This window comes from Mastigoproctus giganteus, chromosome 1 (genome assembly GCF_048544385.1).
Source record: "Mastigoproctus giganteus isolate SK-2022 chromosome 1, ASM4854438v1, whole genome shotgun sequence".
NCBI lineage: Eukaryota > Metazoa > Arthropoda > Arachnida > Uropygi > Thelyphonidae > Mastigoproctus > Mastigoproctus giganteus.
In genome coordinates, this window is record NC_143575.1 from 3339271 (window position 1) to 3364224 (window position 24954).

The 24954-nt window shown below is 36.4% G+C and overlaps 1 protein-coding gene across 3 annotated transcripts in view; it reads left to right on the forward strand.

Annotated features, from left to right (window-relative positions):
• Positions 1-24954, forward strand: part of Chd1 (chromodomain-helicase-DNA-binding protein 1) — a 606282-nt gene that overhangs the window by 123040 nt on the left and 458288 nt on the right. For all 3 annotated transcript variants that reach the window (XM_090371234.1, XM_090371253.1, XM_090371245.1), the window contains exon 4: positions 6456-6539. In XM_090371234.1, the coding sequence (XP_090227360.1) occupies positions 6456-6539 (84 nt within the window). The remainder of the gene's footprint in view (positions 1-6455; positions 6540-24954) is intronic.

Genomic DNA, 24954 nt, shown 5'->3' on the forward strand with positions numbered 1-24954 from the left:
TTACTTTCATCTAAGCATAAACTGTAAAAATGATTCTTATTTATTGATTCATTTACTTCTTTGCCTATAAACACACCTAATTCCTAAATTCGTCATTGAATTGAAACATTACTGAGGGCCATATTTCGTAATATTTCGTTTTCAAGCTTATGGCCAAAACAACCAGTTTCATAAATTCACTTCGGTAAAAGGTTTGCAATATTTTCCTATAAAAAAACTCATTTTCAAAGGTCCTAAATAAAATTTGTAATTTCTTGAGAATAAAGTTGTCATTTGTTTCCTACAAAAAGCCATATCCATTTTAAAATTTTCGATAATTTTGTGGCGTAAATGTGGAATTGGCCACTTTTTTTATTTCAACTTCCTCCTCATGAATGCTGCAATGATGTTGCATAGTGTAAGATTTAATTTGATAAATAATCATTTTACAAACTGTACAAATGATCTCAGCTTCATCATCTTTTTTATTTTCATTTAATATAATTAAATAGTATAGAACAGAGCTATGATGCTCAATCCGTTCTACATTGATTTCAATATTTGTAGAAGAAAAAGAGAAATTTACCTCAGTATGATACGTGGAACACTTCCGTATGATACGCTCCAGAAATTAAAATGAATAAAAGATTAAAGCAAAATGATTACAGTGAAAAATCAAATGAAAACAATTCAAAAAACAATTAAAAAATTAATTAACAAGTTTAACTTAAATTTTGAAAAATGATTTTCCATCCTGAAGTTGACAGAGCTTTTTGACCATATGTTGTGATCACAGGAATGGAAATCATGGAGTATATGTGAGTTTGAATCTTAAATAGAGAGATTATTTGTCTTCGCACATGCATGTAAAAGACCACGAATTGGAGGTTAGATATGGACAGCGAATGTTAATAGGATTCTCATCTATTTTAATTTCAATGGTTTCTGCAATTAATAATCTCGTATAGTTACATTGGACACTAATACAAAGTGATACTTAGTGATCTACTAATGTTTAGTAGATCACTAAGTATCTTGGCCTCATTAAATAAAAATGTATGGTTTTTGTTAATAGCATGAAAAGTTAATTCTGATGCTGCTGAACGAGAAGCACAAACTAAGGATGTATGCTGTTTTACTTGAATATTCAGTGGAAATCGTGTCAAGCCTTGATAAGATGCGTCGCAGTCACTGCAAGAAATGTTGTATACCAAGTCATTTATCTTTGTCATGAAAGAGGAAAGGACTAAGCGATTGTTCAGTATAGCGTGTAGTTTCCATATTGGTCTGGCCACAATCTTTAAAGAATCTGTTAAGCTGTTTGTGCCACTGTTCAGTGTAACGGACAAAAATAAAGTATTTTTTGATGTTACTATTGTTGGTTGGTGTAGTTTTTTGTATTCTATCCTTAGATTGTATCTTATTTCAGTTTATTGTAGCAAGGGGGTAACCTCTGTTTAAGAATCTGCTGGTTAATATGTTTCTGAGTCTAAAGCAGATTCCGTCTTTGAATATTTATAGGCATTGAGAAATTGATTAAAGATAATACACCTTTTGTAAGTGAACGGGTGATAGCGCTGTTATAATGTTGAAGCATACCAGTTTGCTGGTTTACGATAGATGTTAAATTGGATTTAACATCTAGTATGTTTATTAAAACGGTGGTACTCTGGATGAACAGTTATCTCATACTCTTGAATATTGCTTTTATAAAAGTCCATATGATATTTTATTGTGTATAAATTAATTTTTTTAATGTTGAAATTTAACAAATAAAAAAAATTTCATATTTATGAAAATTGTCTTGGTGGCCTCACTTGAGAACCACTGGTCTAGGCCCTGTGTTTTCAATTCCAATTTAGTAGTTTCACCACTGAGCATGCAAACTTGGAAATGTCCAGGTTAAAATCGTGTTTGGCAACCAAGCCAGCTTGGTTGTACTCTGCTATGTAGACAGAGCTTGTAGTTGATAGATATTCATTTTTATTATTATTATTTTTTTTGTGTAAATGTTATGTGTTGCAGCCAAAGGCATAATTTACTAACAGATGAAATTAGGATATATATATACAGTCGATTCCGGTTATTTGGGACACATCAGGACTAGTGCATTTTGGCCCGATTAAGTGGCTGCCCCAATTATGTGAAGTTTCACGTAAATAGTTAAAAATACAGCTTTACGAAAAATACAGCTTATTGAATGGTGAATGGTTAAGTACCGTTTAATGTACGATATGTAGATGTAGTAAGCATGAATTGAAGTTTAATTCTGCAGCAATTCTATTTAGTGAAAATAGGAGGAATACTATCCACAGGCTATAAAAGTAAATATATATTAAGTACAATTTACACTTTATTACGTTACCAATTAAAAAATTAAATGATCCGTGAAAATCGGATGAATATTTTCCACAGGTTAGCAAAATAAAAATAAATTTATGCTTACGTGCTTAGCTTAATTAATACGTACTGTAATATGTACATACTAACTAGTTGACATTTCTGTTCACTGACATTTGTGGGTGGGGGTTAAAATTTAAAATAGTAAAAAAGATTAGCAATCAATAACAAAGAACATGCACACACAAGTTGCAAGTAACACGATATGCGCAAGTGAGAACAGAGTAACAAGCTACAAAGCTTAAAAAATAGGAATGAAGAACAGATTCGGAAAATTAATTTTTTTGTATGATTGAAGCACTAACAGAAAACCTGAATAAACAGGGGACTGCTAATTGTTTTTTATGGTTGTGACTTCCAGAAATCCAACTGAACCACGTGGTATGGTCCGAGAGAATCGTAGGGTAATCTCGATAGCTGCGGTCTCCTGTCCCGATTAAACGGCATGTTGTCCCCATTAAGTGAAGTAAACCCTGGCTATTTTCTCGATTGGGTTCTGTTCTTTAAGATTTGTCCCAAATAAATGGCTGCCCCGATTAACTGGTGGCCCAAACAACCGAATCCAGTGTGTGTGTGTGTGTGTGTGTGTGTGTGTGTGTGTGTGTGTGTGTGTGTGTGTGTGTGTGTACACAGACCTTTGGCTCAAGATATTGAAATATTTAGTGGAAGGAATGTCAAAGTATACAACTGAAGATTAAGGTTTGTACTGTTATCAAGGTGTGTAATTTTCTGTCTGCACTAGTGATGGCCTTAGACGTAATTTTGTTGATCAGGAAATGGCTGTGTGTTTTTTCAAATTGTAACGTGTTGGTCATTAAGGTTAATTGTTATTTAGGGAGCTAGAAAAATTTCAGATTTTTAATAATTAATTAACAATTAGACAGTTATGTTGGAGAGTCACTTCTCAGGAGATCCATCCCCACCTCATTTAACGGCCTTGGCAATCAGTGATGTTAGCTAGTCTCAAATAGATGGTGTAGTTTTTTAGCATGCACAGCATGCATATTGGCATGTGGACACATACATACACTTGAGCAGATGTAATATGATGGCATTAGTTGCAAATGCACTATATAAATAATAATAAAAATAACATCAGCAATAACCTGAAAAAAAAAGGAAGAAAGATTTTTTCATACACACTGTTCTACCAAATATTAGAGAATGTAGTTGGCCTCCCTTTAGCAATGATGACATGAGTAACCCTCCTTGGCATGATTATAGAAGGTGTACATTAGTATCACTTCTGATGTTAGTTCACATTCCTGTAATTTTTTCAGGTGTGAAATATTCATCAGAGCCGACTCTTTGCTGCATCTTGCTAGATGATTCCACGTGTTCTGGATTGGATCCAATGTGGAGAATGGTGAAGTATAAGGAAGATGTTGTGTTTATTTGTAGTGCTCTATATAACAATCTTACATAATGTGCTCCCTGTTTATTGGTCCTTGTTATCAAGGAAAGAAGAAAAACAATATCATGTCACAAAAACATTATCCATATCAGAGCATCATCAACAGAAGTCTAGACAGAGGGTGCCAATGCATTATGGATACTTTGCTTAATATTAAATATGAACTGGAATTCCTCAAACCATATTACACATTTCTACTGCTCCAATGGCAGTTGTTTCTATTCCTAACATCCTTTCAACTTTGTTCAAAGCCAAGTTCTTGGCAAGCAATGAGTGGTTTAATAGGTTCAAACATTGTGGTTGTTTCCAAAACATTAAAGTATGTGGCGAAATCGCCAGTGCCGATTCTCCAGCTGCAGAGAAATTTTGTGGTGTGTTGGAAAAAACCCCTTCTAAATCTCCATTGCCCTCAAGTTCCGCAGCGCAATGCGCTTATCAGCTGGAGACTTAATCCTGGCAACGATGCTCGAAAGGTAAAAGTTGCTGATGCCTGTCTGCTCTCTCTTTTTTAATTTTATAATTTTGAAATTTTTGTGATTTTGTGCACTTTTGTAATTTTTCCTGCGCATGAGATAAAAAAATTGAATAAATAATTCTATTTACATGTTCATCATACATTTCTTTTTTGTTTCAATCAAATTCAGTGCGCATAGTTGCGAGTGCTGCATAAGCATTTTGGGAAATTCGGACTTACGTAGAACACAACCATTACATAAGTCAGGGAGTGGCTGTACTTGCCAGTGAACATAATATTGATTCCTAAGAGACTTTAAAAGGCTCTGACAACATGTTGCCTTAATTTGATTCCTTCCATGACCTCTGCAGGTAATATCTTTATTCACTTTCTTTTCTCCTTTTATTCATTTAATTAAATGGTTTTTTTTCTTTTAATTAAATGGTATTAATTTTTATTATTTCATTATTATTTTTATGCAGTCATGATCTGTTAATTATGCTAATTTATTCATCACAGTTTTATTTGTTGCAAATTTATACTATCTGAAGTATGTTTTGTTTAATAAAATAAAATATGCAGTAAAATGCAACAGAAGTACAAATTGTGTTAATTGGCATCTAAAGTTCTCATACTTATATACTTAATGATGGCCACCAGATTAAACATAAGTACTGATTAAATCTATTTTCACATTATTTTGACAACAAAATAACATGAGATTCAAACAATGGAATTCTGAATATTCAACTGTTTTTAAGGCCAAATTGTTGTGTAAACAATAGTTTAATGTCTTCAGATGTGAATGTAGGGTGGAAAAAAAAAAAAAACTATTCTAGAGTTCCTATATAGACCTTTCTTTAATTGAGCAACAAAACTTGATTTCTTATTTTGGAAGAGAGACATAGAAATAATACAGAATGTTTTTTTATAAAAAGTGACCCTAAGCAGTGCTGGTAACTATAAATGAATCTTTTCATTTGCAAGGCAGATGAGATGTTATTTTCTTTTTTCTAAATAAATTTATATATCCATTTTGAATGATCTGGAGTAAGATAAAACTTTTTACGCATCCTCTGGATCAGTGAGTCCCAATCTTTTGTCACTCAAGTTACACTTTAAGCTAAAAGACGAATATTAGCGGCACACCGAAATAGCGATTGCCATTGAACTCAATGGAATTTTTCCTAATCTCGCGACATTTTATAAAAATTTTATAAAAATGCTATTCACTGAAAAGCAATTTTCAGTGAACTGTGTCCTTTAAATTCTATATTTAACATTTACTTCATCATTTAAGGTGAGCTTCTCCCTTCTCTCAAGGATCCCTAGTAGTTAGATGAGTCACTCAACTTAATACTTGGTATGTGTGTGTGTGCACGATCTCAAGTATGAACATGATTTGCAACCAGCAGGTAAAATCGATGTAACAAGTATAATTTAAACATAGAAAAATGCATTGTAGATGAATAATATCTAACAGTATGAATACCAAGAAAGTATATATTTTTAACAAACAAATATTTTGCTTGAGAACTTATAAGACAAGGATATACAATAAGGAAACATAAGGCTTAACTTACAGTCTTTTATTTAGTTTTAATAGTTCATCGAAGCCTAAAAAAAAACCGAGTAGATCAGTATTAGTCACGAGTACAAATTATTGACATTTCCTTAATGAGATTTTAACACTCTGAAGAGACCAAAAAGGAGAGATTCCAGATTAGGAAGTCTTGACATATAACATCTAAGTGTACATATGCACAAATACCACTCTTAAAGGAATCATAGTGAATAATTAAGATAAATGAGATTCATACAGTTTACATTTATCAATTACTTCTGCATTTTAAATTATTTTTTAATATACCTAGCTGTGTTAAATATGGAAAGGTTTAATTTTATTTTCTTTTTCACGATGAACATTAAAAATTCTTTATTAATGCATGAGGCGACTAAAAAGTTTTGAGTAGGTTATCATATACATTTTTTGAATTATAATTTTTGAAATTTGTGATTTAAATTTTTGAATTTCTTGATTTTAAATTTTGAAACAATGGATTTTATATTCATGAGATATGCAAGAGCAAATGTTATTGATAACATTTCAGGTAGGAATGAAGTTGGGGAAACTATGAAGAAGTTCATATTTGAAGAGATGGCCCAATCAATAAAAAAAAAATGTTTTTTTTTTCTTTTTTCTTCCAGATGTGGGAGGAATACCCTGATGTTTATGGGGTAAGACGATCTTCTAGGTCTCGTAAAGAACCTGAGAGATATACAATTAAAGAGGCAAGATTTTTAACTTATTGCATTAAATATCCATATTAATTTATCATATAATTCTTGATATTATTTGTGTGTTTTGGCTGATTATTTTGACTTGATAAACACTGATTTTACGAATTGTAATGATGTTTAAATTTTTTTTTTTTTTTTTTGCATAAGTCTTTACAAGTCCATTCTTTGACTAATTACTTATTTACAGTTTATTCATAACAGAGCATTATATCATTAGTATTTTTGTATAATAATGATATAATTTTAAGAAAATATATCAATAAAACAATAAATGCTTAACAAGTATTTATTGGATGGTTTAAGCCTTGAATGGTTTAAGCATGCTCAATGCTGATGGGATTCTTCCTCTAGCTCAGAAAAATCACCTGAGAGGGCATAAATTCAAATTGAGGAAAGACAGATGTAGGATAGACGTGCGGAAATTTGCCTTTAGCCAGCGGGTGGTTGGCTGGTGGAACAGACTGCCATCCCTTGTGGTGGAGGTTGATAGCCTAAATAAGTTTAAGGCTCAGCTGGACAGGTATTTTGAACGAACAGAGGAGTGAAGTGGAAGTGGGTTTTTTTTTTTTTTTTTTTGGCTGATGCTGCATAAGCTTGCTTTCTTGCATCAAATGCCTCTACTAATGCTAATGCTAATGCTAAAAAGTACAGTCAAGTCTAAAATATTGAAGAATAAAAGAATTAACATACAGGGGTTCCCTGGTAACCGAGTATTCATTATCTGAGTTCCTGCATTTACAAGAATTTGAAAATTAAAGAATTAAAGGTGAAGCCCTTGAGAAAATTGACCAAGCACTTGAATATTTTTGTGAGAATGACCTGCTTCACGATCATGCAAAAGTTAAATGCGAAGTTAAAGACATAACTAAATGCTACGACACAATTTTATCTTTAAAAAAAAAAAATTTTTTTTAAAAAAGCCGTCTTTATTCATCAACATGAAAAATTGTGTAACTTCAATAAACTTTACTTAACCTTGCATTGTTCAACATATAATAAAATAATTGTCTCATTTTTCAGTTCCTTCAATCCATTTTTTACTATGTACATGTACATAATACACATTATGAAAATTTGCTCCCCGTTTTAAATAGAATTTTCTGGAACCAATTATCCTTGGATAATCAGGACCACCTGTATATAATTAATATTAGAGTTTCATATATACCATACCATACCATACCATACCATACCATACCATACCATGCCATACCTTCACAAACACTGCTTAATAATTCTCAAAATAAAAAAAATAAATAAATAAAAATGAAATAAAGGTGAGGAAAAGATCTGATCCTAACTTATTAAAATGTTCATTATACTAATTAAATAATATATGAGTAATTCATATATTATATTCATATGAGTAATTGAATGGTCTGTGAAGTTGTCACAGACATTCTCTCAGATATGCTAGACAAGCTGTACTTTTTACTTGGGAGTCTAAAACGCTGATGGAACTGATATTCGGGTGATATTCAAGGCAGGTGAACCCAATTTCGGCGAAGTCCGGACGGTCTTCCAGAGTATATGATCTTGCTACCTCTACTCTGCCAGATAGTGACTGGAGGGAGTCCGAATACTATATATGCGGGGAGCATTGGCTATTACGTCAAGGATCTGGGTATTATGTCACATTATGTCAAGGATCTGGGTATATTCTTATCATGTGTACGCCATATCCAACAATTTCATTACTTCATACAGCATTTCCTTCCCCCACTTTTTCTTACTATTGAATACACCATGAATTGTCAAACTAATAGAGTAAGCTTATCTGCAAAAAGATTTAAACCTCCCAAACACTTCCTAGTTCATTTCACAAATATACGTGGTCGCAATTCTAATCTCAACGATGTCCATTTCCTTTTGCAGTCTGCCAAACCCCATGTACTTTTTCTGACAGAATCAGTTATCGGTTGATTCAACTACAGCTCATGTCAGTTTCCCAAATTATTCACTGTATGGTTCCTTTTGCCTCAAAGGTGGTACTTGTGCATATGTCCATTCTGATATTCCCTGTCAGAGACTTGGTAATTTGGAATCTCCTCTTTTCGATCTTCTCTGGCTTAAAATCTCTCTACCTCATTGTGTCAAATTTATCTGTTGTCTCTACCATTCTCCCAAATCCACTAATCACTTGGAGCTCTTTGACTTCCTCTCTTTGCAAGTTGACTTTCTCCAGTCTAGCTTTCCTAACAGTGAGGTAATTTTTCTTGGTGATTTTAATGTTCACAACTCCAGCTGGCTTCCGTTTTCTAGTCACACCGACCCAGCTGGTCGAGATGCTGAGGCTTTTTGCAATTACTAATGACCTTCCACAGATTGTTCATTTACCTACAAGGATACTGGTCAGTCCTAACCATACAGTGAACACACTTGATCTTTTTCTCACAAACGACTCTTCTAAGTACAAGGTCGAAGTGAGTGGTCCTTTAGGCACCTCAGATTACAACTTGGTGATTGTCTCTTCTCCAATGGAGCCTTTATCTCATGGCTATCCCCAACCTCATTTTGTTTGGCATTACAAGAATGCAAAATGGGACCTGCACGATTTCTTTTCTTCTTTTCCTTGGTTGGATTACTGTTTCAAAACTTCTGATGTCAGCGTTTGCTCAGATCGTGCCAGTGAAATTATTCTTGTAGGAATGGAATCCTTTATTCCACACTCCACTTTAAAATCTCGTCTTTGATCTAAACCTTGGTTTTCCAATAAATGTGCTAAGGCTGTTCAAGAGAAGAATGTTGCATATCGTTATTGGCTTGTTTCCAATTCTTCAGTTTCAATTTCTGCCTATACCAAATCTCGCAATTGTAAAGCAGTTATTAATCAGTTCAAACTAGAGTTTGAACAGGCTAAGAGTAGAAAACTTGCTTCTTGTCTTGATGGTAGCTGAGCATTCTGGTCTCTTGCCAAAGCTATTGGCTGCAATCTTTTCCCACTTCTGTCAAAACCAGATGGTTCTGTTGTCACTTCAGCCGAGGATAAACCTGACCTGCTAGCATTCCCACTTTCTTTCCAACTCATCTATTAATGACCTTGGTAAGACACCTCCCACCATTCCCAACACGCTTCATTCAATGCCTCTGTCAAAATGATGTCACAAGGATTTTGATGAATCTTGATGTTAAGAAAGCTCCAGGTCCCGATGGTATTTCTCCACTTGTTTTCAAAACCAGTGCTCCTGAAATTACTTCTGTTCTTTGCCGCCTTTTTTCACTTTTTAATTTCAGAGGTGTTTTTCCTTCTGCTTGGAAATTTGCTAATATCCAGCTAGTTCCTAAAAAGGGTGACAAATCCCTCCCATCCAATTATCGTCCCATTGCAATTACTTCTAGTCTTTCTAAAGTATTGGAGAAAACTCTTAAACTTAACAACTCTTAAACTACCTAGAACCCTTCTGTCTGATCAACGATTGTCAGTATGGATTCCGTCAATGTCAATCCACTGGTGGTATTCTGGCATGTGTTACCTATTTATGTACAAATTCAATGGAAAAGTTTGGTGAAACACAAGCAGTTGCTCTTGACATCTCAAAGGCTTTCGAAAGTGTTTGGCTTAAAGGTCTTCTAAACACGCTTCCATCTTATGGTTTGCCAATTGTTTTTTGTAATTGGTTATCCAGTTTTCTCCCTGACCGCTCACTGAGGGTGATGGTAGATGGCTTTCTGTCTTCTAACTTCTCCACTAATGCTGCTTTTCCCCAAGGTTGAGTTCTTTCCCCCCACTCTTTTCCTCTTGTATATTAATGACTTTCTTCCAATGATTGGAAATCCTATCCATAGTTTTGCCGATGATAGAACATTGCATTCCACTTTCCATTTTGAGAAAGTGGAATGCAATTTTCCTTGCTCTGCTGAATCAGATTCAACTTCTCGAATATCCGCTACCAATTCCTTAAATGCCGATCCCCAGGTAATTCTCCAGTGGGGCAAAGACAACTTAGTTGATTTCAATCCTTCTAAAACCTCAGTGTTGTCTTATCTCTCACAAAAAGGCTTCTCCTGCTCCTATGCTTATCTTTGGTGACACTCCGATTTTTAGGCAAAATGATATATCTCTATTTTGGGGATTACCCTGATTTGTAATCTCTCTTAGCACAAGCACATTACAAATATTGCTTCCTCTGCATCTAAAAAAACTTGGTTTTCTCTTTCGTTCTCAGCATTCCTTTCCTTCCAACCAGCTGCTCACTCTGTACAAATCACAAATCCTCCCTACCATGGAATATTGTTCCCACATCTGGGGCTGTGCCCCCAATACCTCTCTCAGGCTTCTAGATTCCATTCAGAAGAGGGCAGTTAGGTTAATTAATGACTCCTCTCTAACAGAGTCTCTGCACTTGCTGTCTCATGGACTGTTTCTGCTGCATGCCTTTTCTACAGATACTTCTATGGGCACTGTTCTTCTGAATTAAATTCCCGCTCTCTTTCAAAACAGTCTGAACACATGCCGCCACCAACCAACATCCATTTACTGTCCAACTTCAAACTCACAGAACCAACTTTTCATCTTCCTCATTTATTCATTCAACTGCTGTTTTCTAGAATAACTTTCCTTCATAAGTATTTCCTGAAAATTACAGTCTAAAGAAGTTAAAGGTCTAATGTCAACAAATATCTTCTTTAGTCTTCTCAACTTCCAAATCAAGCACTGTACTAAGTACTATAGGTTCTAATACCTCTTGTGTTTGGGGTTTTCATTAAAAAAAAATCCCTAAACCTTACCTCATTAACAATTACTTTTGCTTTTTTAAATTATACTGTATTTTTCTGTACTGTTAAAAAAAAACTTACTGAAATTATGTTTAAATAGTGGTAAAAAAGTAAATGCAGTGAAGAGAATTTTGTAGTATATTAGGTTGCTCTTCATTACAAATGAAACTGAGGCTTTTGCCAACTGTGTAGTGTTGTTCTATAGCTCTTGTAAGTCTACTTTTTTCATCTAATATAGCACATGCAAAATATATGTGAAAACAATGGCTTCCTCTATGTTCAGGGAAAGTTTAATATTAGGGGCAGCGAAATCCAGGGAAGGTTTAATAATAATAATGAATAATTAGTAATAATGATTTAATAAAAATAAGAAGAAAAGGGCCATGATGGTCCAGTGGCTACAACATTGTGCAATCAGTCTTCATATTGCATGATAGTTGCATTCCTAGAAACCCTCGTGCAATGCAAAATCGTGCAAAATAAATAACGTGCCCTATGGGAAAAATAGTGTTAGGTGCCGACCACCCAAGGTTGAACACACATTTGTAACCAAAACATTAGCAAACACAATAAATAATTGTACGAGAATTAGAAAGATGATTGAAAAACAGTGATTGTTTTCCACTCACTGTTTAGCCCCATCCCCTTTCCTACTAGGTTGACATGCCTAGGATGTTTATCTCCCCCACTTGCTGCTGCTTTAAAATAGGGAAATCATTTTTTGATTTTAAAACAGCTTGATGTGGGGATAAAACCCTACCTGAGCTAAGCACCCCCCACCTCGACAACAAAATAATCAGAAACAAAATGCATTCACAATAATCACCCAATCACAGAACTCGGCTCTAGAATCACTCAATTCTGCAACCACGCCCACTGCACATAGACAAGTGGTACCCAAATAATAGATTTTAGCCAAAAGCCTTTTGCTTCGGGTTCTGTAATGCATGAGGAATATTGTTGCATCCTAAAGAGAAGGACTAAAATATTTAACTGAGATATTTACAAACTATACAAATATTTAAACTATTTACAAAATGCTAAACTATTTACAAATATACAATAGTCATTAATACAAAAACGTTACAATGGAATATCAAATGTTACAGTGAAACATGTGCACGAGGTTGGTGAACGTTATGGAGGCAGTTGTTAATAATTAATTGTCTTGCCCTCTTCTCCCATTGGCTTGAATAAATATCACTAGGAGGAAAACGTTTTTAATGTATAGAGAGAAAATAAATAAATAAACATACATTGTGAAAGTTACTCTAGCAGACTGACCTTCCTCAAGGTCAGAATTGCAGATAATGGCACCATCTGGTATAACTCCCAAGAACTAACGCTACCACTGGACATAAGGCAGAGCTAAACAGGTCAACCTCTATTGATGGATGATTTAACAGAGAAATAATAATCATATTGCATCGAGTGGCACAGAATAAAGTCACTTGTGTTCAGGCCTTAGGCAGAGTGGTTGGTTCGAAATGTCAGAGACAGTTTCCTGAGGAAGAAGTGCTGTCCTCTGTATGCCTACCACAAGAGAAGAGCAAGACCATCCTGCCACACCAACTGGAAGTGCTTCCTGCATAATGTGCTAGTGACCACCCAAGAAGTAAGAAAATGGCAACACATGAAGTTGAGAATCGAAATGAATGCGTTCATCATGTTAGCATACCATGAAATAACCAAGCTAGAGACTGATATGACAATGTACAGGTCTAGACTACATAACAAGTGGTTGGAATGATTCCCGGATATTCAGGTCACCGAACAGCAAATAGCCGACAAAAGGATGACTATTGTCATGAAGAACCCGATAGCTCCTGCAATCTTTGAAAAAAATTGAGCAGGATGTGAGTGATCAACTAGAAAGAACAAACAATATGGTCAATATGGAACCAGAGGAGGAAGACCATACTAGAACCGAATGAGAGGAAGAGCAAGAAGAACTACAACCCACTGCAGCTGAAGTGCAAAGAGACGAGGTCATGACATCCAGAATAGAAGATGAATGTAAGAAGGCCCTAACAGAATTCGAAGGAATGCACCCCACAAAGACCCACATGGTACCAAAGCAGAGGCCCAATAGAACCCTGTGGAGAGTCACAGACCACTTCAATCGGCAAATAATACTGCATTACCTCGACAAAAGTGGTGCAACATTAGAGGCTATCCACACAGCCATATACTGTGCTGCCATAGCAGCCACTAGGATTAATGGAAGAGAAATGAGACCAGCAGCAGAAGAACCAAAAACAGAAGGAACTGCCAGCTTGGGAAAGAAGACTTCAGCAGAAAATGGAAGAATTAAGAAATTAAGAGCTAAGATATGCCAGTTGACCCAGTACCAATGGGGTGATAGGAGTAAGAAATTGATTGGAAAAGTGAAGAGCATTTGAAGAGCATTCTCAAGAGAGGCAGTGTCCAAAGCAAGCATGGGACCAAAAATCAGAGAACAGGAGAATACTTGGACACACAAGCAGAACCTCCTCACACTCAGCAAGGGACTACTCCAATAAAAAGAGAGCTCCCAGAGGAAAATAAACAACCGAATCTTCAATGAGGACCAAACAGCCTTCTACAGGAGTCTTGGAAAAGATGTGAAAGAAGGGAATGGACCACCCGAGCAGAAGGTGATTGAGGAGTTCTGGGGCAACATATGGAGCAAGGAAGTAAGACAATAGCTGAGCCCCTGGATAGAACTAAAACAGAAGAAAACCAAGGATATACAAGAGATGAGAGATTCGAGAGGAAGATGTAAAACAGTCGATCAGGAAGTTCTAATACTGGCGAACTGCAGGAATAGATAACGTCCACAACTACTGGTAGAAGAAGCTCACTTGCACACACAAGCACCTGGCAGAGCAGCTCACTCGAATGATAAGGCACCCAGAGACAATCCCAAAGTTTCTCACTCAAGGAATCACATATCAGGTCATGGGGTTTTATCAGTGATATATAGGAATTTTGCTAGCAGGGAAAAGGAGGTGATTGTCCCTCTGTATAAGGCAATGGTCAGGCCACGCCTTGAGTACTGCATACAGGTCTGGAGGCCTCATTTTAGGAAGGATGTAGATTTGCTTGAGTGTGTACAGAGAAGGGCAACAAAATTGGTGGGGGGAATGAAGGGATCCTCATTCCTTTAGAGAGGCTTAGGTTCTGCAAATTGCAGTGGCTGGAGACTAGGCACCTGCACGTTGATCTGATTGAGGTGTATAAGGCCTTGAATGGGTTGAGCACGCTGAATTCTGATGGGATCCTTTCACTTGTTCAGATTACGAACCTAAGGGGGCATAAATTCAAACTAAGAAAAGACAGATGTAGAATAGATGTGTGGAAATTTGCCTTTAGCCAGCGGCTGGTTAATTGCTGGAACAAACTTCCATCTGTCATTGTGGAAGTTGATAGGTTATATAAATTTAAGGCTGAACTGGACAGGCAATTTGGAGGGAATGGTGTGATTTTTTTTTTTTTGGCTGATGCTGCATAAGCTCATACACTTGCTTTCTTGCATCACATGCCACTACTACTACTACTACTAAAGACGAAGATAGCTAAGGAAATACCAGTTGATCGAAGAAAGTGTACCGTACTACAAGTATGAACCCCAGCCCGTAGTAGACACCCGAACCCACAAGCTCTACTGGGACCACGCCATAATAATGGATAGAAAAATCCCGCACTACAGACCGGACATAACCCTTGTGGACAAGAAGGAAAAGGCTACCTATCTGATTGACATAGCCAATCACTGGTAACCTGCCGAAAACCCATGGGAAAAAAATCAGGATGTACACGAACCTTAAACAGGAGATCAAGGAGATGTGGCATATTCAACAAGTAATGACCATCCCGATCATCGTGTCAACCACATGTATTGTGCTAAAGGCCCTACATAGCAGCCTAGCAGCAATATGTCTCCCAGCGAACACCTGTAAGATAGTCAGAGAGTTCCTCGACCAACAGGAACACAAGACATAACAACAACCGCCCTGTGTACTTGGTAGCAATACCCATCACGAGGTGGAACTCCCAGTCAGGGAGAAAAAATATATAAGAGCAATAATAATAATAATAAGAAGAAATTCAGACACAAAAGATTAATTAGAACATAATAGTGCTTCACTAACGTATGTGATTTGAGAAGACAGGAGATATTTGTTCTTATCGGAAGTACAAGGGATAAATGAAGAGGTTAGCATTAGCATTAGTAGAGGCATATGATGCAAGAAAGCAAGCTTATTCAGCATCAGCCAAAAAAAAAAAAACACACCACTCCCATTTCACCCCTCCGGTCGCTCGAAATACCTGTCCAGTTGAGCCTTAAATTTGTTTAGGCTATCAACTTCAACAACAAGTGATGGAAGTCGGTTCCACCAACCAACCACCCGCTGGCCAAAGGCAAATTTCCGCACATCTATCCGACGTCCGTCCTTCCTCAGTTTGAATTTATGCCCTCTGAGCTGATTATTCTGAGCAAGATGAAGAATCCCATTGGCATTGAGCAAGCTCAAACCATTCAAAGCCTTATACACCTCTATCAGATCACCTCGCCGGTGCCTAGTCTCCAGACTCTGTAATTTGCAAAACTTAAGCCTTTCTTCGTAAGAGCAAGCCTTTGTTCCATTCACTAATCTTGTTGCCCTTCTCTGTACCCGTTCCAGCAGCTCTACATCCTTCTTGAAATGAGCCCTCCAGACCTGTATACAGTGCTCAAGATGTGGCCTAACCATTGCCTTATACAAGGGAATAATCACCTCCTTATCCCTGCTAGAAAAATTCCTGTATATCATTGACAAGACACCATGAGCTACTCTTGCAGCTCGTCTGCACTGCTCAGAGAACTTCATATCTGCCTGCACAATTACCCCCAGGTCCTTTTCATTCTCCACCACTGTCAGTGTAGTACCGCAGAGTTGATACGTTGCTCTGTGGTTACTGTTTCCCATATGTAGTACTTTACATTTGTCAATGTTAAACTTCATTTGCCACCTCTCAGCCCATCTGTTCAACCTTTCCAGATCCTGTTGCAGCAGCATAGCGTCAGTGGTGTCCTTAACAACCCTGCCAACCTTTGTATCATCTGCAAACTTGGACATTAAACTTGATATCCCATCATCAATATCATTCATAAACACCGAAAACAACAACGGACCCAACACTGAACCCTGAGGTGCAAGGGATAAACGAAGAAGTTGGGAAAGTTTGGTGAATTTAGAGTTTAATTGTGATTGGAGGTTGACTAGTTGATGCACATATCCTAACCGGTTTGAAAGAAATATGTGGTAACAGATACTCATTCAGAAGGAATATTGCCCAGGGAAATATCTATACAAAAATGCATGCTTTAGAAACTGAATATCTATGTATGATATTACAGGTGGAATGAGATTTAAAGGAAGGGTCATTAATTAACCTCACCACTCTTTTGGATAGAGTCTAGAAGTATAATGGATGTTCTGTGTTAGAACTGCATTTATAAATGTTGAGGCCCTAGATAAAAAAAGACATATACAGCCCCTAAGCAAAATATCCATATACAAGCTCCTACCGAGGGAATCTGGACAAGAAATTTTTAAATTATGATTCTAGTTTGGTTTTTTTTTTAATTTAAAGTATAACGACTAACATGAACAGTTGTTATACTTTATAAAGAAATTGCTGATGTGCATCTAATTTGAACAGATTCTTTTTCATTGATTTAAAAAATTAATAAATAAAAAAACAGGACTGTGTTTTAGAAGGACAGTCAAGTTTTCTTTACCCTGCTGGAGATCAGCAATTAAAGAATTGGTGGTAGGTATTCAGCTTGGTTGTGTTCTTTGTGCAGAGCAGGATTTTTTTAAACTGGAAGGTGTACTGTCATTAGCAAAATATCATGAAAATACAATTCATTATCCAGAATTTGGCCCAGTTCTGAGCTTAATATAGAAATATAGTTATTAGTAAGATTCATTATAGCAAGAAATGTAGTTTTAAAAGAGGTATTTTATTTTTAAGGACTTGCCATATATCAAGTAGTGGTTGTCAGTTTTGAATTTTTACAGAAATTTTTGAACATTTCTGATTTACCTGCATTGTTATATTTCATTTCAGTATAGAACGCAAAACGTTTTATTTAATTGTATTTATCTATGTATATATGTATAGGTGGGTAGATAGAAAATGAAATGCCTACAGTAATAAAGGGCGCCTCCGTAGCCAGGTGGGAAGGAGCAGCAGTGCGTAGCACACGCTTCTTGATTAGACCGGGGTTCGAGCCCGTCACCACCAAATACGGAGGATGCGGAAAGGTCAGGGAATGACCACCGCATATCCCGGAGCAATATGGCCTTAGTTGCTAATGCTCCTAAAAACCAAACAACAAACAACAACAACAACAGTAATAAAGAATTTATAACACTCTTTGATCTCAATTTGAGAAAAAGTGAGATTTAATTTAATTTCATTGTTTGAATTAATACATATGCTTAGAAGCTGTGGCCCTGAGTGCTGACCGATATTATGATCAAGTGATTTTATTATAGGGATTCATAAAGCATTTTCAATCATGAGCAGATGATTAGATTTTTTGTAAAGTTTTCTCCATTTTGTTTACATTAAAACAGCACTTTGTTATAGGAAACAAATGCCCAGAAATGCAAGCCACCTTTCTTTTTTATTAATTCAAGGAATACTAAATTTACTAGTCACTTGGTCACTAAGTTTCACTTCTCATGCCTCCGTATGGAAACCCGGGAGTTGAAGGGCTCACTCTCGGCAAAAAGGAGCAGACATGGAAAGCACAGTTTGCACAGGTTAAAGTACTTCGCCCGAACCTTCTGAAAGTGTGAAGAAGCAAACCCAAACACACCGAAAAAAAAAAAAGACTGACCTTTGTTTTCATTTGTTCACTCTAATTAACCCTCTCCAAAAACAATAACACTGGTCAACGTGTAAAATGTTACAAAAATGAAAATACCCAATCTTGACTAATTTTATTCTACTAAACACCAAAACCCCATTAAAATTTGTCAGTTGGCTGTTGTTTTTGAATTACAGTTAGGGTGTCATATTAGTGAGTTACTCTACATCAGTGGTCTCCAAAGTGGTGTGGGTGCACGCCGAGGAGTGCATGAGATGATTCATGGGGGTGCATGGATGATCCATGGGGTGATCTGCAGATGAGCCATTGGGTGATTTGGTAAGCAGAGCAAGCGATGCAGTCCTTCCATTTGGATTAAAGTACCTATGTGCGGTGACTTTCTCTGCAGTGACTATTATTAAAACCACCTGTAGAAATAAACTTAACTCGGAACCATATTATTGTGACACAGCTACCATATCTTCGTTAGCTGTGTCCCAAAATATGAAACCAAGATACACAGCAAAAATTCAAGCACTTTGTTCTCACTAAAGAATGCTGTTGATTTGATTTATACCACTTTGTACTTTAATTTCAGTTTTATTTTGTTTTCTATTTTTTGCATTTAATTAGATTGTGATCTTTTCAAATTATATATGATTTTATATATGTGATTCTAGATATAATGCATACCATGTAAATTATTTATAAATAAAACAAATCGTATTACATTACATTTACTACACTTGTTATATTAATGATTTCATATCATTTTGTGCACGAAATTCAATTAAATTTTTTTTTGTATTTTTTTATTTGTGATCTTTTAAAATTATATGTGATTTTAGATATAAATAATTTACATTTTAGATATAAATCATAATCATTTACATGCCTTCCATGTAAATGATTTATAAATAAAAAAAATTAACTTATATATTTAATTTTTTATTCTGCAATACATGCTAGTCCTTTTAAGTAAAATAAGGGTGTGCGACCAAAAAAATTTGGAGACGACTGCTCTATATTATCAACTATGGCTCTTGGCAAAATGCATGGCAACACTGCAGTTTTAGTACCACCACACTCTTATGATATGGTCTGCATCTGTTGTCTTGCCCTGTATCATGTGATAAGTTGTCTCCTCAAATGCATCTTCAGCTCTCTTACAGTAATCCTTGAATACAGCTAGGTACTGGGTGATTTGTTCTCAGTTAATGGTTCTTCTCTGTAAGATTCTTACTTTTTGCACAGTATATGTGTCGTGTAAGATTAATATGCTCTGTAATTGAGAATAGTCCAGATGACTTCTGTTATTACGTATGTGGAGGAGTCACGTTAACTTCAAGAAAGCATCCCTTAACTTGAGCCATAAAAAAGGCCTATTTCTTGTACTTTGGGTATAAAGTAGGCGACCAAGACAAGAACTGGGCTCCACACATATGTTGCACTACCTCTTCATCAAAACTTCATCGCGTGGGTGAATCGAAAGGGATCATTTATGCCTTTCGCAGTGCCCATGATATGGAGGGAACCAACAAATCACATCATAGGCTGTTACTTCTGTATAGTGCCTCCTGTTAGAAAAGGGATGACAATGAAGAAAAAAATGGACAGTGTTGTACCCAAATATACCATCTGCAATTCATCCTGTGCCTCACGGTGAAGTACTACCTATTCCTGAACCACCAACTGTTTTCCTGTACAATGATGAACATCAACTTGATATACATGAAGAAGTACAGCAACCGTCTATGTCAAGGGATCCACCATTTTGTCCAACCCGTTATCCTTCTGAACCACATAAGATCAAAGAAAGTGAACTTAATGACCTCAGCAGGGATTTCAAACTGCCGAAGAATAAGCAGAGCTTTTGGCCTCGAGGCTACAACAGTGGAATCTTCTAGATCATGCTGTGAAAATGACAACATTTTGTACTTGAAATAAAGACTATGATAAATTCTCTCAAACAGAAGGTGAACTCATTGTTTGTAATGATATTGATGGTCTAATGGCAGCAATGAACATGAGGCATGTGCCCCAAGATTGGCAGCCATTTGTAGATGCTCTCAGGTTAGCCTTAAGGCTGTGTTATTGCACAATCGAAATATACTGCATTCAATACATTTTGCGTATGCCATCCACAAAAAAGAAACAAACACAAACATGGAGAACATCCTCTTAGGTGTATACTATCAGAAGTATGACAGTATGACTGGTGATTTAAAGGGAATCGGCATTTTAATTAGGACCACAAAATGGTCACATTAAGCATCATTGCTTTCTCTGCGAGTGGGATAGTCATGCCAAGGATATGCACTATGAGAAGAGGAGTTGGCCTCAATGAAAATCATTAACACTTGGAATGAAGAACATAGCATTTGAACCAATGAAAAATTTTGTGAAGGCTTTGGAAGTGAACAGTCCTGCATTCGCATACTTGCAAGAGAAATTCCCAATATTTAGTACAGAGAAGATTAAGATAGGCATTTTCATTGGTCCACAAATAAGGCAACTTTTCAAAGATGAACAGTTCGAATGTGTCCTTAGTTGATAGTGAGAAATCAGTGTGGAAAGCCTTCCGAAATGTTTCAGCTGATTTTCTAGGAAATGTAAAGCTGACAACTATAGGCAGCTTGTGTAAGATCTCATTACTTCTTATGAAAAACTGGGGTGCAGCATGTCACTGAAGATGCATTTCTTACACTCCCACCCACCAAACTGTGGTGCCACAAGCAACAAACATGGTGAGTGCTTCCATCAAGACATTGCAGCAATGGAACAAAGATAAAAAGCAAATGGAGTGCTGCCATGTTAGTCGATTATTGTTGATTGTTGAAAAGCGATGCTCCCGAAGCTGAATACAAGTGAAAGGCGAAAAGATCCCATGTTTAATAGAGGTATATTTGTAGCTACATCTTACTGGCATATAAATAAAAAATACTTTGAATAAATATAAAAAACTACTTTTTTTGAAAATAAGAGCCAATCTTCCATTTTAAGCACTATTTCCGTGTTTAGCCTGCCAAAATCTATAAAGTAAACTTACTTTCATGCCCGTAACAGATATGTTTGTTGTTCAGTGTAATAGGTGCTTAAAGTTAGCAGACTTACTGGTAGAAATGGTTGGTCAACAACAGTCAGAAACACTACAATGAGCAAAACACTTTGGAGTGACACCAAAAATTGTGACATCTCATTTTTATTCTAAATACACATGAAAGCAGTTATGGGATCTAATTGAAATTCCCAAAGAAGGTATTCAGCAATTGGACTTTATATATCTAAAGCAATGCATTACTTGAAATGACATTCCAAGCAGCATAGAGGGGCAAGGGTGTACTCTGTATTTGGATCTTGAGACCACACATATCAATATTGCACATCCAGAAACTCAAATTGCTTTAACTGCAGAGAAGAACACATCGATCTTTCAAGAGAATATGAGCAGTTGAAAAGGGAAAAGATAATACCATAATATAAAACAGAAAATAATATTACATATCAAGAAGCAAAGAGAATGATACATCCACAACATACAAATATACCTGTTATGTCCAAGTCATGCAGAACAAGAAAACAGTTAAACACAAACAGATGTGAGAGTGCCACAAAAGAATCCATTTCAAATTGGGCATGCTTGCTTCACACAATCAAAAAGCAGAATATGCAATAAACAAACCATTATCAGTTCTGCTACTAAAATTGAAGAAGAGTTGGATACTGGGACGTCATATTTTTCTATAAAACAGAAGACATTGATTTAAAATAATGGACACATTTTTACAGTGGAGTTGTTGAGGCCTCTGTACCAGTTTAGCTAATATGAGGATGTTAAAGTCAGTATAATTCAGTAAGGTTTTGTCTTCAAGAGACTAAAATCAATCCCAAAAACAACAAATAGAGTAATATAAAGTATACAGGAAAGACAGAATCAAAGATAATATATTATAGAGTTGTGTTAATCCAACTCACAAGTATAACCATAACAGATCCCAATACAAACTATTAGAAACAATGACTTCATTGCTATAACCATTCATAATATCTCTAGATTCCCAACAGATAAGGTATGAAGATCTCGAAGATTTAATAAGTCAATTATATAGCGGAATACATATTACTGCATTAACTTAGTATAGTATTCTATAGTCAAGTATAGTATAGTATATTAATCAATTAAATTTATTAACCTTATTAATATTCATTGTTAATTAATTCATCCATATTTAAATGGAAATCATGCACCAGACTAGAGCAGCAAAGCAACGTGCACAAAGTAGTGCTAGTGCTGTGGCTTGGGAGAGAATGGAAGGGGTGATTCTCCAAAGTATCACAGCCTAAAAAAATGTGTAACTTGTAAAATGTTTGCTGACCTTTCAGGAACAGAATATGATGTAGTCAAGGAGTGCTAGGTGCACAGAGTGTCAAGAAATTAGGTGCCAACTCAGCGTTCCAATGGGCATTTATGAGAATTTGAAGAGTAAGGTAAGTGCACTCGAAGGAATTGAAATGGGGCCCCATCAAACTCTCAGCTGCCCAACTCAACGCCACAGCTCATTCTTCTGCATCAGCCAACAGAGTGGCAACCTTCGGGCCAGAATGTGCTGGTCCAACAGGAGCTAGCTATTGTCGGTAACTGTTGTCAGGGAGACGGGAAATATATTGTTCAAAAAGAGTAGGTGGAATAGGACCAAGGTATGTCTGCCAGGGGCAAAGGTTGATATTGTAAAGCAGATATCATCTTGGAAACTAAGATTAAATTTGAAAGTGTCTCCAATTCTGCCCAGACACGATAAGAGGTAATATAGGATGAGAGCCTTGTCAATCAATTCTGCTCTGGAGAGATTGTACAAAGCTCATGGCATAGAATTTTTCTCAGTGTGGTCTGTGCTTGTTAACAGCAGAGATATTGTTTCTACAGGGATCGGATACACTTAAATAGAAAGGGTGCAAGAATGTTTGCTGATACTTTCGAGGCAGTGTTAGGTGGGCCGGAAAACTGCTAGATTTGGGGGATACAAGAACTAATAGATTAACAGTAGCCACTGGCAGAGGTGAAAGTGATTCTTGCACTGCTTCTATTGGAATGAGCCGCAGCCTAGGAAATCTCCAGCAAGTTGCTGGAGATTTCAAAAACTGATAGGAGTCAGCATGGAACAAGTAAATACATAGACTGTGTTAGGGTAACTAAGATTAAGAACAGGTCCATGTATACTTGCATATACACCAAGGTTAGAAGTATAGTAAATAAATTTGATGAATTTTAAGTGCTGTCAAGACATCAAAGGCAGATATTGTTGGGATATCAGAGACATGGTGTCACACAGATATAAGCAGTGCAGAATTGGAATTTGGGAAGTACAATGTGTACAGAAAGCATAGCGGAGGAGGGTATGCTGTTAGTTAAGAAACATATAAAATCTAAGGAAGTGCATCCAGTTGACATGGGTGGACAGTGCAATTTTGAGTCAGTTTGATGTGACATAAGCACTGGGAAAACCAAGTTGAGAGTAGGACTGTGTTATAGGCTCAATGACTCTTATGAGTACAAAGAACAACTGTAGAAAGAAATAGAGTGGGCCAGTAAATCAGATTGTCTTCTAATGGGGGATTATAACTTCCCAGATATAGACTGGAACTTGTGACTTGGTCACTCCCACACTAGCAACACTTTTGTGGATTTATTGGATGATTCTGTTCTACAGCAACATGTTCAAAAGGCAACCAGAGGGAGTAATACTCTTGATCTGATTATCAGCAGTGATTATTCATGCATTAAGAATTTGCAGATAAAGGAACCATTAGGTGTCAGTGATCACAGTGTACTACTGTAGGAGTTAATTAAAGATGTAACTACCATGAGGAGTAAAGGGAAGGGTCTTTGCTTTCAATAAAGGTGGCTACAGCGGTCTCAGAGATTTTTTAAATTCTATACATTGGGATTCTATAACTGATAGTGTTACCAACAGAAAACTTTAAATGAGAGGCATTCAAGGAATTAATCATAGAAGCTACTATGCTTTTCATACCAACTAAGAAACACTGTACAGGGTTTAGGCCTAAATGGATGCCAGATAAACTAAAGAGACTCTTGACAGAGAAGAAATGTGCATGGGACACATATAAATTCTCAGGAGACACAGGTGCCTATGATAGTCTGTAATCAAGTACCAAAGGCCGTTACGCAAGGAAAGGTAGATTATGAGAAATCTTTGGCAGAAGATGAAAAGAAAAACAGTAAAGACTTTTTCACTTATGTAAACTCTAGAAGGAAGGGGATTAATCAGATTGGTCTACTTGACATCGATGGTTTGAGTGTTGATGAACCTGCTGAGGTAGCTGAAAAACTGAATGAGTATTTTGCATCTACACATTCACACATGAGGAAGTCTGTAGGGAAGTGGAGGCCAGAAGTTTATTAAACTCTGGCAGGGAACCAAATGATTTTGTAATTACTGAGAGCAAAGTGGAGGAGAAATTGTTGAAGTTACAGGCACCTGGGGCAGATGGAATCTATCCAGTTATAATGAAAGAGGCAGCAAGTAAGCAAACCTGTAGCCATAACTATGAGAGCATCCTTAGAGTCAGGGGAGGTCCCCATGGATTGGAGATGTGCAAATGTGTTCCTCAATTCACAAAGGGGATCAAAAAGTGATTCAAGTAATTACTGGAGTTGCTGGTTAAAGAAGCAATGCAGGATCATCTAGGCAAGACTGCAGTTATAATTCAGACACAGCATGGATTTTTTAAGGGAGAGTCTTGTCTGACAAATTTGATTGGATACTATGATTTGATCACAAAGGAACTGCAGGCAAAAATTAATTTTGATGTCATATACTT